The 17,337-nt window shown below is 45.8% G+C and overlaps 1 protein-coding gene across 2 annotated transcripts in view; it reads left to right on the top strand.

Annotated features, from left to right (window-relative positions):
* PPP1R9A (protein phosphatase 1 regulatory subunit 9A) overlaps nucleotides 1-17,337 on the top strand; it is a 342,676-nt gene that overhangs the window by 163,390 nt on the left and 161,949 nt on the right. For both annotated transcript variants that reach the window (XM_073629582.1, XM_073629581.1), the window contains exon 3: nucleotides 12,764-12,896. In XM_073629582.1, coding sequence (XP_073485683.1) covers nucleotides 12,764-12,896 — 133 coding nt within the window. The remainder of the gene's footprint in view (nucleotides 1-12,763; nucleotides 12,897-17,337) is intronic.

Here is a 17,337-nt window from a genome sequence, read left to right as displayed (position 1 = left end):
TCCTGCTGGTGATCCCTCTAGTGATAACTAAAGATCAGGACCTCCTTCCTCCTGCTGGTGATCCATCTATTGATATCAAGATCTATATATAGGAATCAGGCCCTCTTTCTTCCTGCAGATGATCCTTCTAATGATAACTTAAAGCGGGATTCCGGCCGTAAAAAAAATAATTAAAAGTCAGCAGCTACAAACACTGTAGCTGCTGACTTTAAATAAGTACCGTATTTATCGGCGTATAACACGCACCCCAAGTTTAGGAGCCAATTATAAGGAAAAAATGTTTTAAGGAAAAAAAACTTAAATGCCCATCAATGCAGCCTTGCACAGCGTCCATCTGCATGCTTGTCCAGTGTCATTTGCAGCCTTGCAGTCAGCAGCCTTGGTGTCATTTGCAGCCTTATCAGTGTCCATTTGCAGCCTTGCAGTCAGCAGCCTTGGTCTCATTTGCAGCCTTATCAGTGTCCATTTGCAGCCTTGCAGCTTTGCCAGTGCCGATTTGCAGCTTTGTCTGTGTCCTTTTGCAGCCTTGCCCAGGCTACAATTAAACTGCAGTGACATGTCAGTGTCACTGCAGTTTGAAAATGGCGCCGCCGGCGCCGAAATACACAGAGCCGGTCCTCAGCTCTTCTCGGTGGCTCTCGTTCACTTTCGGCCACTTTCGGCTCCAGTCGTAGTCCCGCCTCGGGATGGGTGTGACTGTGAGCGCAGCTAGCCGAACCTAGCCGAGTACACTCGGCTAGGTTCGGGCGGCGCTCGAGTAAAGCCGAAAGTGGCCGAGAAGAGCCGAGGACCGGCTCTGTGCATTTCGGCGCCGGCGGCGCCATTTTCAAATCGCGGTCGGCGATCGCTCCGCTCAGTCAGCGGGGGATTGCAGGGGATCGGCGTATAACACGCACCCGCGATTTTCCCCTGATTTTAAGGGGAAAAAAGTGCGTGTTAAACACCGATAAATACGGTACTTACCTGTCCTGGATGCCCGCAATGTCGGCCACCTGAGGCAAACCCGTCCCTAGGTTCTCGGGTCCTGGCACCGCCTATCCTAGGTAAGGGAAACAGGCAGTGGAGCCTTGCGGCTTCACTGCCAGTTTCCTACTGCGCACATGCGAGTGGCGCGGCGCTCTGTGAATGGCCCCGTGGTGTTCTGCGAACACACACAGTTCCCAGAAGACAACAGGGCCGCTCACCGAGGAGAAGAACACGCCGCGGAATAGGAAGAGGCAGATTAGGAAGACTGCCTAGCAACAAGGGTTTAGGTAAGTTTAAATTTTTTTTTTTTTCAAATGTTTTTTTTTAATTTTTTTTTTAGGTTTTTTGGTGAAATTTTTTTTTTCAGGGTGGCCCTCCACTTTAAGATCTATATAGAGGAATCAGGACCTCCTTCCTCCTGCTGGTGATCCCTGTAGTGATGCATCCTAGAATTCTATTTGCTTTTCCCCACCGCCTGGTCACACTGTTTGCTCATTTTGCAATCATCTGAAATAAGTGCCCCCACATCTTTTTCTTCTGTAGTTCTGACCAACACTGTACCCTAATTTGTACTATCTCGGTATATTATTTTTCCCTAGGTGCATTATGAACTGCATTTTCCACTGCTTTGACCAATCTTCCAGCAATGTCAGATCATGTTCCATGTTACAGACACCTCCAGGGATATCAACCCTATTACACACCTTTTGTGTCATCAGCAAAAAGACATACCTTGCCCAACAAACCTTTAGTTATATAGGCAAAAAATGGAATCAGATTAGCATAACTTCCAAAATTTTGAGATGGGAATGAGAGACACCTAGAAGCAAAAGTATGTAGGCATAGGACACACCCCCTTAAAGGAGAATTACACATAAAAAAAGATCAGTTAAGACCACACTTCTTTTTTACCACTACTATTCCTTTATATTGTCTTTTGGCATTTACAAATGCAGCAATTTAGACATTGTATGAAAGGTTTAGCTCCGGGGAACTCTTTTTGAAAGATAAAAAGTGAATTTTTAATACAACTATATAGATCAGACCAAAATGAGGGACAAATGAAGAGGAAAGAGGGACATTGTTCCAAATCAGGGACAGTTGGGAGCTATGGATTAGTCTGCCATGATCTGCCCTCAGTAGAGCCATGGAGCTTTTGGGTCCAGCAGGTTTCTGCAATTTTCTTGAAAAGACGGGATGTACCAAATTCATGGAATCTGTAGAACCGAACCTGAAATAGTTTTGGCGGAGGGGCTTAAAATATGGACCACCGCTACACGGGACCTGAGCCCCTGAAATTGTAATAAAGTCCCACAGCTGAGAAAAGATTGGGAAGTCCGTCACTAAGATCCAGTCGGCACGGGGTGAAAGGTTCACGGTGGTGATAGTAATGCCACATTAATTATGTCAGCAATGCATCGGCCTGCAGAGAACTGGAATGTGGCCAAGTTATGTCACGTTGGGGCATCCTCGGCTTTAGACGCCGTCTCGCCTGCTGTCATGTGGCCGCGTTATGCAAGTTGGATCGATTCGTCAGCACGCGGCACCTCCTGGATGTTGGTGGTGACAGGTCACATGACGTTGCGGAGCATTCCGTGTGACAACTTCTGCATTTCACTTTCGACCTGAATTCTAGGAAACTTCATTATTTAAAGTGAACCTAGCATCCAATGTATTTTTATGTTGTTACAGTATAAGCAGTACTGGGACAAGGTCATCTAGAGACCAGGGAGAACATGCCAAATTGCCCCCCCCAAGATATACAAGCATTATGTGTCAGCAATCCCCCCCCCCCCCCCCGAAGAAAACAAAAGAAAATTGGAGCAATCTGCATGGTTACCCCCTAAGCATAAATTCCTTCTCCTCCTAGTACAAATCCACCCCCTGCTGAAATCCCCCCTCCCAAAAAAAATCCCCCCCCAGCTCAAATTCTCTGATTTCGCATATGCTTCCAGCACAATAACCCCCCCCCCCCAAAAAAAAATTCCCCCTTCCTAGCACAAGTCCTCTACCCCTCAAATTTCCCCTCCGAACACACATCCCCCCCCCCCCCGCACTCCAAATCCCCCCCCAGCACAAATTCCCCTCCCCCAATTCTCCAGCCTAGCATAAATCCCCCCAGCTCAAATCCTCTCATTCCACATATGCTCCCAGCACAATTCCCCCCCCCCAAAAAAAATTCCCCCTTCCTAGCACAAATCCTCTACCCCTCAAATTTCCCCTCCCAACACACATCTCCCCCCCCCCCGCACTCATAATTCCCCCCAGCACAAATTCCCCTCCCCCAATCCTCCAGCCTAGCATAAATCATCCCCCCCAGCTCAAATCCTCTCATTCCGCATATGCTCCCAGCACAATTCCCCCCCCCCCCCAAAAAAAATTCCTCCTACCTGGCACAAATCCTCTAACCCTCAAATTTCCCCTCCCAACACACATCCCCCCCCGCACTCCAAATCCCCCCCCCAGCACAAATTCCCCTCCCCCAATTCTCCAGCCTAGCATAAATCCCCCCAGCTCAAATCCTCTCATTCCACATATGCTCCCAGCACAACCCCCCCCAAAAAAAAAAATTCCCCCTTCCTAGCACAAATCCTCTACACTTCAAATTTCCCCTCCGAACACACATCCTCCCCCCCCGCACTCCAAATCCCCCCCCTTAGCACAAATTCCCCTCCCCCAATCCTCCAGCCTAGCATAAATCATCCCCCCAGCTCAAATCCTCTCATTCCGCATATGCTCCCAGCACAATTCCTCCCCCCCCCAAAAAAAAAATTCCTCCTTCCTAGCACAAATCCTCTACCCCTCAAATTTCCCCTCCCAACACACATCCTCCCCCTCCCCGCACTCATAATTCCCCCCCAGCACAAATTCCCCTCCCCCAATCCTCCAGCCTAGCATAAATCCCCCCCCCCCCAGCTCAAATCCTCTCATTCCACATATTCTCCCAGCACAATTCCCCCCTCCCCCCAAAAAATTCCCCCTTGCTAGTACAAATCCTCTACCCTTCAAATTTCCCCTCCGAACACACATCCTCCCCCCCGCACTCCAAATCACCCCCCCTTAGCACAAATTCCCCTCCCCCAATCCTACAGCCTAGCATAAATCGCCCCCCCCCAGCTCAAATCCTCTCATTCCGCATATGCTCCCAGCACAATTCCGCCCCCCCCCAAAAAAGTCCCCCTTCCTAGCACAAATCCTCTACCCCTCAAATTTCCCCTCCGACCACACCTCCACCCCCCCACCCCAAATCCCCCCCCAGCACAAACTTTCCTCCCCCAATCCTGCAGCCTAGCATACCCCCCCCCCCAAATTTCCCCTTTAAGCACAAATAATGCTCCCAAACCACCTAGCAAATATCAAATATCACCCAAAAATATATAAAAAAAATATTTTTTTCATCAGTTTAGGCCGATATGTATTCTTCTACATATTTTTGGTAAAAAAAAAAAAAAATGCAATAAGCGTATATTGATTGGTTTGCGCAAAAGTTATAGCATCTTCAAAATAGGGGATAGTTTTATGGCATTTTTATTATTAATTTTTTTTTTTTTACTAGTAATGGCGGCAATCTGCGATTTTTATCGGGACTGTGACATTATGGCGGACACGTCGGACAATTTTGACACATTTTTGGGACCATTGGCATTTTTACAGCGATCAGTGCTATGAAAATGCATTGATTACTGCAAAAATGTCACTGGCAGTGAAGGGGTTAACACTAGGGGGCAGTGAAGGGGTTAAGTGTGTCCTAGTTTGTGTTCTAACTGAAGGGGGGAGGGGACTGTGTAGGGGAGATGACAGATCGCTGTTCATACTCTGTATAAACAGACGATCTGTCTGTTCTCTCCTCAGAGAACCGGAAACTGTGTGTTTGCACACACAGATCCCGGTTCTCGGTGTGCCCCGAGCAATCGCGGGAGCCTGGCGGTGATCGCGACCGCCGGGCAATTGCATTGGCTCCGTGGGCGAGCAGGGGGTGCACATGCGCCCCCTAGTAGCCCAATATGTTACCGACGTAACATGACGACGATTCGTGCAGCCGAGCCATGTTGCCGCAGTACAACTGCGGCGGCTGGTTGGCAAGCGGTTAAGGCTTTAAGTGGTTGTAAATCTCAGACATCAAATATGAACAAAGCATATCTCTCTATAGTGTGTACTTGTCTCAATTAAAATCACTAAGTGTCATTTCTGTCCGCTGCCTCCTTTCTCTGCTATCAACATGAATGAGTTCACCGCTGCTCCCCATTGAAATCAATGGGGCAGCGCTGGGATACTGCCGGCAAAACGCCGCTATTGCAGCGCATTGCGGGCTGTTTTAACCCTTTCTCGGCCGCTAGCGGGGGGTAAAAGCGCCCCGCTAGCGGCCGAAATGCACCGCAAATCCGACGGTAAAACGCCGCTAAAAATAGTGGCGTTTTACCGCCGATGCTATAGGCGGCTCCGTGTGAAAGGGGTCTAAAAAAAAAAATCTGTCTGTCAATCACCTGCTGTGTGATGGAGGGGGGCGGGGCAGTGCACTGGGATCGTCCGGTGTCAGCATAGACTGTCATAGAAGTGACTTCTGCAGATAACAGAGCAATGAGAGAGGAGAAATCACACTTTGGATTGAGACAAGTACACACTATAGAAGGATATGCTTTGCTCATTTTCCATTTCAGAGGTTTACAACCCCTGTAAGCACTATCCTTCCTTTCAGGTGCAGCATAGTCCTTTAACCACTTAAGGACCAGACGGATTTGCCCCCTTAAAGTGGATGTAAACCCGAAATTTTTTTTTTTTTTTTCGATGTCATAATGTAGAGTATAAGATTTCCTATCATGTGAGCCCAGTCTTGCCACTAAGAGTTAATCCATCTCTGAGCAATCCTCTTTTATTGTTCAGTGAGATAAATCTTGACAAACAGAGAAAAACTTTGTCAAATCCTCCCCCTTGCTGTGAGTGACAGATCTTTTCACTGGATGTTAGAGATCATAGCAGAAGTTCAGTGTAAGAAATACACAGGAGAAAATACATATTGACAAGGGGAGTGTAGAGGTGGGCGGGGAGTCTACTGACATCACGACTCCACCCACTGAGCTCCAGACAACAGACCCGCCCACAGAATCTGCAGTTTTTCGGGTCTCATAACAGACAGAGGGGAGACATTTGACAGGTAAAGATACATGCAGGAGGCATATATGTATATCCTTATAGATAACCCCTATGGCAGTAGTTTAGAAAGGATGACATTGGGTTTACATCCACTTTAATGAGCAGGCCATTTTTGCGATTCGGCACTGAGTCGCTTTAACTGACAATTGCGCGGGCGTGCGACGCTGCACCCAAACAAAATTGACATACTTTTTTTCCCACAAATAGAGCTTTCTTTTGGTGGTATTTGATCATCTCTGCGTTTTTTATTTTTTGCGCTATAAAAAAAAAAAGTGCAACATCTTTGAAAAAAAAAAACAATATTTTTTTACTTTTTGCTATAATAAATATCCAAAAAATGTTTTTAAAAAAACAAATTTCTTCATCAGTTTAGGTCGATATGTATTCTTCTACATATTTCTGTTAAAAAAAAACACGCAATAAGCGTATAGTGATTTGGTTTGCGCAAAAGTTATAGCGTCTACAAAATAGGGGATAGATTTATGGCATTTTTATTATTTATTTATTTTTGACTAGTAATGGCGGCGATCTGCGATTGTTATGCCCTGTACACACGATCGGACATTCCGACCACAAAATCCGTCTGATTTTTTCCGACGGATTTTGTGCCAAACTTGTCTTGCATACACACGGTCGCACAAAGTTGTCGGAAAATCCGATCGTTCTGAACGCGGTGACATAAAACACGTACGTCGGGACTATAAACAGGGCAGTAGCCAATAGCTTTCATCTCTTTATTTATTCTGAGCATGTGTGGTACTTTGTGTGTCGGATTTGTGTACACACGATCGGAATTTAAATGATCGGATTTTGTTGTCGGAAAATTTTATAGCCTGCTCTCAAACTTTGTGTGTCGGAAATTCCGACGGAAAAAGTCCAATGGAGCCCACACACGATCGTAATTTCCGACAACACAATCTGATCGCAAATTTTCCATCAGAAAATCCGACCGTGTGTACAGGGCAATAGAGGGACTGCGACATTGCAGCCGACAGATCGTACACTTTTGACACTTTTTTGGGACCAGTGACATTTATACAGCGATCAGAGCTAAAAAAAGCCACTGATTACTGTATAAATGTCACTGGCAGGGAAGGGGTTAACACTAGGGGGCGATCAAGGGGTTAAATGTGTTCCCTGGGAGGTGTTTCTAACTGGGGGGGGAGGGGACTGACAGGGAGTAGAGAGAGAGAGATTGGTGTTCCTGATCACTAGGATCAGCAGATCTCTTTCTAATCCCCTGTCAGAACGGGGATCTGTTTGTTTACATATAACAGATCCCCATTCTGGCTCTCTGAAGAGTGATCGCGGGTGGCCAGCCACGCGCATCGACTCCAGCGTCGCGCCGCGGGCGCGCGCCCCCCCCTATCCCCTACGGCGATTCGCCCAGGAGAGCCAACCTGCCGCAGTATAATGACGCTGGTCGGCAAGCGGTTAATTAGGACCCGTAGAACAGGTAGAGTGTCAGGAAACAGACGAGTTCTGACATGAAGACGCCGACGGGCCATTGATGGTGTTTGAAGTTTGGTTATAAGCCTCCGCCGCGCCGCAGCTTTCCCCCGTTTCTTGTCTCTTCGTTTCTGGCTTCATCGTACTCTTCATTGTCAGGCACCTTCAAAGCAGCGGAGTTATTACATTGTTTGGGAGGTTTATCAGACAGATAATCCCTTGAAATGCCCCGATGCTACATTTCATTATCCAGGCACGCCGGCCGACATTTCACATCCCGCTCCATCCCATCAGGAAGAGCCGTACAAGTGAGTGACGGCGCGGCTGATCATTGCGTGTCTGCGAAGGTCATTTCGTTACACGAGTCGCTGGCGACATTCAGATGATACGGAGGAGCCTGCGGCTGGTTTATCTTTAAAGTCGCCTTCAGCCCCTGGTGTAGACTGGCAGTTCCCATCGATCGTATAGCAAGAGACGATTGTGGAACTGGAATATAGATACTAAAGACAAAACTTTTTTTTTTTTCCCACAAAGGGCTCATTCACACATGCAGCTATTATTTGTATCAAATCGCTTTTCAGAGGGTGTTTGGTGAGCAATAAGGAGCCGCTATGTCACCCCCTCCCCTGGTTTAACCCTCAAAATGCTGAACCACCACGCCGCAACGTGAAAGCTGCAGAAAGGCCCAGTTCACTTTATTGGGATGCATCCGGCGGCGGTACCAGGGCTGGTGCAAGGATTTTTGACACCCTAGGCGAAACCTCATTTTGCCGCCCCCCTCTGGTTCCACTCCTGACTCCACCCCCTTTGCCACGCCCATGTATACCCCACCTTTTTAATGAAGCGCCCATCAAATGCAGCCTCACCAGCGCCCATCAATGCAGCCTCACCAGCGCCCATCAAATGCAGCCTCACCAGCGCCCATCAAATGCAGCCTCACCAGCGCCCATCAAATGCAGTGCATACTAGCACATTATCAAATACTCACCTTGGAACAAAGCCCTCCAGCGCTGTAAAATCGCCGCTGAAAGGGCTGACATCTTCCCCCCGTTTTTCTTCCAAGTTTGCGCACTCCGGCTACGTGATTGGCTGGAGCCGCAATGACATCACTCCCGCACATGCACGCGGGAGCCCTCGGTTCCGGCAAGAAGCTCTGAAGGTCCGGCAAGGTATGCCAGACCTTCAAAGCGCATGCCCCGGTGACGTAACTGGCTGCATGCAGGGTGAATATCTCCTAAAACGGGAGCAGTGTCATGTCAAGCTGACCAAGATTTGCCATAGACGCCAATGTTAAAACCCGGGAGCAGTGCCATGTCAAGCTCACCGGCGGCCGCTGACCCTCCAAGGACTGCTCACGGACACCTTGACGATCCCAGGCCGTAGATCCTGCCAGGAATCCAGTGAGCTCATAACTTTCTGTAGTAAGAGCTCAGGCATTGTTATTGGCCCTGCCCATATCGCCTCAGTGAACTATAAAACACCTCCCCCTATATGGAGATAAGTAGAATGGGAGTTGTTCTGTAGTCATGGTACACTTCCTGTCCTTCGGTGACAACGCCACTCCACCATAAATACAGTACAGTGAGTGAATGTTGTGACCCAGGGACCTGGGTGTATATTACTGGTGGGATCACCAGGTGAAAATAAAGGGAAAAAAAAGTGTGAAACAAAAGCTAATGCAGCCACCACATCTAAGTATTGGTTCACACCTACAGGTGCAACCAAGCGCAGGCACCTTTCCACGCGTTTTTTTGTGTGTTCCTGCAATCCATGTGTAGGGCAGCCAATTAATTTCAATGGGTGCAGGAAAAGTGGAAAAGAAGACCCTGCTCTTTTTCCGAAAACAACCTGCACCGGGGACCACACCATGCAGTTTGGCGTGCATGGAAACGTGCCATTAGAACAAAATTAATGGCACCGCCGCACGTCTGCTAAATGGCAGCGCGCTTCTCTGTATTTCGGGGAAGCGTTCGATTCCAAACATACATAGATATAAACCAAAGAACTGGTAAGCTGCTATATAGTTTGTTTGTGTTCTCTAGTCTTATGTACAGGGTATATATATTACCAAAATTACAAGTTATTATTGCACCACAGTTGGGAGTTTTGGACACCTGCCCTGTTTCTATACAGAATGGCGGCCACATTGAATTAAACATTTCATGGCAATATTAATCTGCACCCTGATACATTTGTTGGAAACATGTTTAATTAGTGATCTGCTGCATATTAAAGTGCTCCATGTGACAGATTGTCTTTAAAAAAAAAAAAAAAAACGTAAAACATTTTTTTGTAGGAAAGTGGAGATGCCCTTTAAATAGCATGGTGGATTCAGATGGGTGTTGGAGACTATAGCAGTCTAAAGTCACATCTATGGCTTAATGAGACGTCCCCCCGGGCTCTATGTTGCTATAAATGAATATGAATATTTGGCAAGAAGAGTTTTAGATGCATTTTATGGGAAACCATCTGACAGATTGGACGGTACCCAGCAAGAAGGCTTGGCAGGCTCTGCCGGTTACCTAAAGCCTCACTAACCTTCACTGCCAGGATGCAAAAAAATGATTGAAAGATCCTCACCGGAATTATCTCATCCAATTATTGCAGAATGCTTTTATGTCATCCTACAAATATTGTGCAGAAAAGAACTCTTACTATGTTGATGGGACTTTCTAGTATTTTTAAAGGAATACTTAATATATATATATATATATATATATATATATATATATATATATATACAGTATGTATATATATCTATATACTCCCAAGCCACTTTATTAGGTACACCTGTTCAATTGCTTGATAACACAATCTCAAGGCAGCAACTAAATTATTTAGACATCTAGACGTGGTGAAGACGACTTGCTGAAGTTCAAATCGAGCATCAGAATGGGGAAGAAAGGGGATTTCACTGACTTTGAATGTGGCATGGTTGTTGGTGCCAGACGGGCTGGTCTGAGTATTTCAAAAACTGCTGATCTGCTGGGATTTTCACACACAACCATCTCTAGGGTTTACAGAAAAAGAGAAAATATTCAGTGAGCGGCAGTTGTGTGGAGGAAAATGCCTTGCTGATAGCAGAGGTCAGAGGAGAATGGGCAGATGATTGGTTTCCAGATGATAGAAAGGCAACAGTTACGCAAATAACCACTCATTACAACCAAGGTGTGCAGAATACCAACTCTGAAGGCACAACACAATATAGTCTAAATATATAGATAAAACTACACTATATTACCAAAATAATGGTGGCCTTTACACGCACATGAACTTTAATGTAATTTCAGTCTTAGTCCATACTCCGTAGGATTCATTATTGAGTTGGCCCACCCTTTGTAGCTATAACAGCTTCAACTCTTCTGGGAAGGCTGTCCACAAGGTTTAGGAGTGTGTCTATGGGAATGTTTGACCATTCTTCCAGAAGTGCATTTGTGAAGTCAGGCACTGATGTGGACGAGAAGGCCTGGCTCACAGTCTCCACTCTAATTCATCCCAAAGGTGTTCTATCGGGTTGAGGACTCTGTGCAGGCCAAACAAGTTCCTCTACCCCAAACTCACTCATCCATGTCTTTATGGACCTTGCTTTGTGCACTGGTGCGCAGTCATGTTGGAACAGGAAGGGGCCATCCCCAAACTATTCCCACAAAGTTGGGAGCATGAAATTGTCCAATATGTCTTGGTATGCTGATGCCTTAAGAGTTCCCTTCACTGAAACTAAGGGGCCCAGCCCACCCCCTGAAAAACAACCCCACATCATAATCCCCCCTCCACCAAACTTTATACCTGGCACAATGCAGACAGACAAGTACCATTCTCCTGGCAACTGCCAAACCCAGACTTGTCCATCGGATTGCCAGACAGAGGAGCGTAATTTGTCACTCCAGAGGACATTTCTCCACAGCTCTAGAGTCCAGTGGCTGCGTGCTTTACACCACTGCATCCGACGCTTTGCATTGCAATTTGTGATGTAAGGCTTGAATGCAGCTGCTCAGCCATGGAAACCTATTCCATTAAGCGCTCTATGCACTGTTGTTGTTGTTGCCCAGATTGACCTTAGTTTTCAGTCATTGGACACTATTATCAGTTGTTAGCTCTGCCCATGCCCAGATTGACCCGAGCTTTCATTCATTACACACTATTGTTAGTTTCCTGCCCTGTCCATGCCTAGCTTGACCTCCATTTTCAGTCATTACACACTATTGTTAGTTGTCTGCCATGCCCATGCCTAGCTTGACCTCCATTTTCAGTCATTACACACTATTGTTAGTTGTCTGCCCTGCCCATGCCCAGGTTGACCTCCATTTTCAGTCATTACACACTATTGTTAGTTGTGGGCCCCGCCCATGCCCAGATTGACCTCAGCCTGTAGACATTACCCACTATCGTTTGTTATCGACCCTGTCCATGCCCAGATTGACCTCAGTTTTCAGTCATTACACACTGCTGTTAGTTGTCAGCCCTGCCCATGCCCATACTGACCTCAGCCTTTAGTCATAACTCACTATTGTTAGTTGTGGGCCCTGCCCATGCCCAGATTGACCTTAGTTTTCAGTCATTACAAACTATTATTAGTTGTTGGCTCTGCCAATGCCCAGATGCACCTCAGCCTTCAGTCATTATACACTATTGTTAGTTATCAACCCTGCCCATGCCCAGATTGACCTGAGTTTTCAGTCATTACACACTGCTGTGAGTTGTCAGCCCTGTCCATCCCAAGACTGACCTTAGCCTTTAGTCATTACACACTATTGTTAGTTGTTGGTCCTGCCCATGTCCAGATTGACCTACAGCTATTACACACTGTATTACACACTGTGTTACGCTATTTGTCGGCCCTGGCACATTTCTGCTGATACTAATATACTTTATATGGGGTATATGTCTGTATGAGTTGAGATGCAGTGTGGGCACATTTTCCGTAGGATCTGGCTGCCAGCAGGTTCCTACATAAAACCATATGCCTGTGTAGTGTACATGAGCCCTTAGAACAAGCATAAATTCTTTAGTGGAATTCTATGAACCCTTTTTTGAATTCTCTCCAGTCTTCATGCTTGGTAATGTGTTGTCTAATTGTTGCAATAACTCATAACACGGGTCTCACGGGACGATTATGTCATCAATCTATGCTGCCACTTTGATCGGAAGAAAATGATTTTCAGATGTTTTAAGGAAGAAATCTGTTTTCTTTCATCAGGTGTTCAACACATACTCCAACGAAGACTATGACCGGCGGAATGAGGAAGTGGACCCAGTAGCGGCTTCGGCAGAATATGAGCTGGAGAAGCGAGTGGAAAAACTGGATATATTCCCCGTGGATCTAGAAAAAGGTGTGCTTTTCAGCTAAGTGAAATATAAATGTGAACTCCTGACAGGTATAATGATATCTACTATTACAGTTATGCCATCATTAAAAAAAAGTTTTTTCTACAGCTAGTAGTAGAACCCAAATCTGTCTTGATATCAGTTTCCTATAATCCCTTCACTGAAGTAATCAGAGGGGGAAGCAGTGGAAGCCAATCAAACCCTTTGCACAGTGATGTCTGTCTAACACTGTGGACAGTTCCCCATGATTAATCTCCGAGGGGCGGAGTGAAACGCGCTGGGGGTGTGCAATGGTGGGAGCACAGGCTGAGATTGCCATTCATTCCAATACCAGTGGGTCTGCATTGATGTGTGGCTTCGTGGGATCCATCCAGGGCTGGCCCTACCATGGGTCCCAGTGGGTCCATTGGACCCAGGCAGCACTTTGAGAAGGGCAGCAAACGGAACCACGACCGCCTCTCTTTCTCTTCTATTTACCCAGCAGATTGACGACTAAGATTTTTTTTCCAGCAGTTTTGTGTGTCATGATGACAACTGCCCCTCGGGCCTCTACTACCCTAGCCTGTCCATATCCTACCCTAGCGTGCCCATTTACTACCCTAACCTGTCCATATACTACCCTAGCCTGTCCATATCCTACCCTAGCGTGCCCATTTACTACCCTAGCCTGTCCATATGCTACCCTAGCGTGCCCATTTACTACCCTAACCTGTCCATATACTACCCTAGCCTGTTCATATACTACCCTAGCCTGCCATTATACTACCCTAGCCCACCCATATACTACATTAGCCTGTCTATATACTACCCTAGCCTGTCCATATACTACCCTAGCCTGTCTATATACTACCCTAGCCTGCCGCTTTACTGCCTTAGCCTGTCCATATACTACTATAGACCTGTCCATATACTACCCAAGCCTGTCCATATACTATCCTAGCCTGTCCATATACTACCCTAGCCTGTCCATATACTACCCTAGCCTGTCTATATACTACCCTAGCCTGTCCATATACTACCCTAGCCTGTCCATATACTACCCTAGCGTGCCCATTTACAACCCTAGCCTGTCCATATACAACCCTATCCTGTCCATATACTACCCTATCCTGTCCATATACTACCCTAGCCTGTCTATATACTGCCTTAGCACGCCCCTTGGAATTGAACATAACGGTATGTCTTTAATTTTGCATATAGACAAGGTGCTGTTGCATGTAAATCTGACTTCCTGATAAATGTAATTTTAGTTTTAATTATCATGATATAAAATAATGGATGTGGGGGCCTTTTGGCGGGCGTGGTTTATTTTTTTTGGGTAGAGGTGGGGGAGCAGCATTTCATTCTTGGACTCAGGCAGCACAATGTCTTTGGCCAGCCCTGGATCCATCCATTGTTTAACATGTTTACAGGATAGTAGACACTGCTTAACCTCTTGCCGACTTTCCCACGTACATTTACTGCTGGGAGGTGGCTCCTGTGCGCAGAATCACGTACAGGTACGTGATTCTGCACGTCCGGGTCTGGGGCGCATGAGCGCCGCCAGCGACTCACTCCCGCTGTAATTGGACACAGAGGGAGCAACTCAACCGATCGTTCGAGGCACAGGCAGAATGGCGATCTGCCTATGTAAACAAGGCAGATCGCCGTTCTGTGACAAGGTAAGGCTGTGCTCTTGTGTTTCGGCTAAGCAGGAACATGGATCTCTGCCTTCGCACAGTACAAGAACCTCCCCCACAGTTAGAAAATACTCCCTAGGAACACATTTAACCCTTTTGATTGCCCCTGATGTTAACCCCTTCCCAGCCAGTGTCATTAGTACAGTGACAGTGCATTTTTTTAGCACTGACCACTGTATTAGTGTCACTGGTTCCAAAAAAATATCGCAGTCCCGCTATAGGCCGCTGATCATCGCCATTACTAGTAATAAATAAATAAATAAATAAAAAATCTATAACTATATCCCATCGTTTGTAGACGCTATAACTGTTGCACAAAACAATCAATATACGCTTATTGGGATTTTTTTTTTTTACCAAAAATATGTAGCAGAATACATATTGGCCTAAATAGATGAAGAAATTAGATTTTTTTACATTTTTTTAATTGGATATGTTTTATAGCAGAAAGTAAAAAAAAAAAATTTTTTTTTCAAAAAATAAAAACCACAGAGGTGATCAAATACCACCAAAAATAACTCAATTTGTATTTGGGTACAGCGTCGCACGACCGTGCAATTGCCAGTTAAAGTAACGCAGTGCCGTATCGCAAACAATAGCCTGGTTATAAAAGGGGGTAAACCTTCCAGAGCTGAAGCAGTTAAAGGACCATTATTGCACTAAGCTTGTATTCTGATGACTACATGAAGTGAAAAGGAAACTATATTAGTTTCGGGCCATTTTTTATCTTAGCTGTTTATAAAAAAAAAAAGAGTATCTAAAGCCATTTTATTGCTGCCCGTGTCTCTGCTAAGGAGATATCAGACCCTCTTCGATTCAGATGACCCTTGTCATCAATTCAGAGCGTGAAGTGAAAATCAATCATTTTGAGTTGTCACCAAAAGAGGAATAGAGGACAAATCTTCCAATGGGGGGCATGTGTTTGACAACAATTGTCTAAAGGGGCATTTTCCCAACTTTGGAGACATTTCCTCTCACTTCCTGTTGTGTCTACAGGGCAGGAAGGAAGGAAATTCTCCTCAATGGGACACCGATGGAAAAAAACAAAAAACAGACTGTCAGAGGTTTTAACTTTTTACCTGCATGGACCATTTTCCAGGACGACACAGCCCAGTTCTACCCTGTGGAGAAAATAATCCATTCTGTAAAGTTTAATGGCCTGATAGACGCTACGAAACAAGGTATCCATCTACCTACAGAGAACATCCCAAAACTGTAATCCCTACAGAGAACATCCCAAAATTGTAATCCCTACAGAGAACATCCCTTGCGGAATTTCTCAGTCATTTATGAACAAGCGTTTAAATTGATGAATATCCATAGAAATGCTCTTTTTGAAGAAGCAGTTCACACAGGGGCCCGGGCTCAGGGAGAAGGTTCAAATATATTTGCATATGCACAGCAGACCATTCATTTGAATGGGCTGCTCTGTACCCGTTGTGGGAAAAAGTCCCCACCCTGCTGCGGCATCATGTGGTTTTGTGCACATGAAAACGCATCACGTTTTCCGATGCGTGGGGGTGTCATTAACCACTTCACCTCCAGAATGTTTACACACACACCCCCCCCCCCCAACCCCTTCATGACCAGCCCATTTTTTGTGATAGGACACTGCCATATTTTAACTGACAATTGCGCGGTTGTGCGACGCTGTACCTAAATAAAATTGGTGTCCTTCTTTTCCCACAAATTGAGCTTTCTTTTGGTGGTATTTGATCACCTATGCGTTTTTATTTTTTGCGTTATAAACAAAAAAAAAACGATCATTTTTATAAAAAAAAAAATAAAAAATAAAAAAAACAATATTTTTTACTTTTTACCATAAAACACATCCAACAAAAAATTGAAAAAAATCGAATTTCTTCATCAATTTAGGACAATATATATTCTGCTACATACTTTTTGTTAAAAAAAAAAAAATACCAATAAGCGTATATTGATTGATTTGGGCAAAAGTTATCGCGTCTACCAAACTATGGGATATTTTTATTTATTTATTTTTTACTAGTAATGGCGGTGATCAATGACTTATAGCGGGACTGCAATATTGCGGTGGACAAATTGGACACAGAGGGGTTTATTTACCATACCTCCAATGGCGTCCCTAGGGGAGGGGGCAGAGGGGGCCCTGACCCCCCCCCCCCCAACATTGTGCTGTGCCCCACCATGTGCCCCCCACCCCCCCAATTAAAAAAAATTTTTTTTTTTTTTTTGCAAAAAATCAATGTCTAAGAGGGAGAGAGTCCCCAGTCAGCTCCTGTGGGTGATTCCTCCCCCCTCCCTCTGCTCGCTGACACTGCATAATGCGAGCGCTCACACAACCACGGCCGCCTGATCTGCTCCTTCACCTGCATCCTCATTGGCAGGGAGAAGAGCAAGTTGCAGGAAGGACTCCACCAGGACTCTCAGTTACTGAAAAAACAGACTGATTTCTCCCGTCCTTAGGACAGGAGAACCAGCCTGTAAATTCCAAGAGATGCCAGACCAGCGCTGTCAATAGCAGGGGCAGGACAGCAAGAGGAGGCTGGGGAACCCCACAGTGACAGAACACCAGGGCCCGGTGGCAAGACAACCTTTGCAACCCTGATAGTTCTCCCACTGCTTTGGATCCTTATATTTTTTTGGTATGCTGGTGACACATATATCTTGTTTTCTGCCTACCTGGGGGGCCCCAATACAGTAGGAAGGGAGCTCACTGCAGAACATGTGAAAGGGCCCGTTGTGGGGTCGTAGTAAAGGGCCCCAGGATATATATATATATATATAT

This window comes from Aquarana catesbeiana, linkage group LG05, assembly GCF_042186555.1.
Source record: "Aquarana catesbeiana isolate 2022-GZ linkage group LG05, ASM4218655v1, whole genome shotgun sequence".
NCBI lineage: Eukaryota > Metazoa > Chordata > Amphibia > Anura > Ranidae > Aquarana > Aquarana catesbeiana.
Note: the sequence above shows the minus strand (reverse complement) of the source record. Positions and strands in the feature narration are given on the sequence as shown.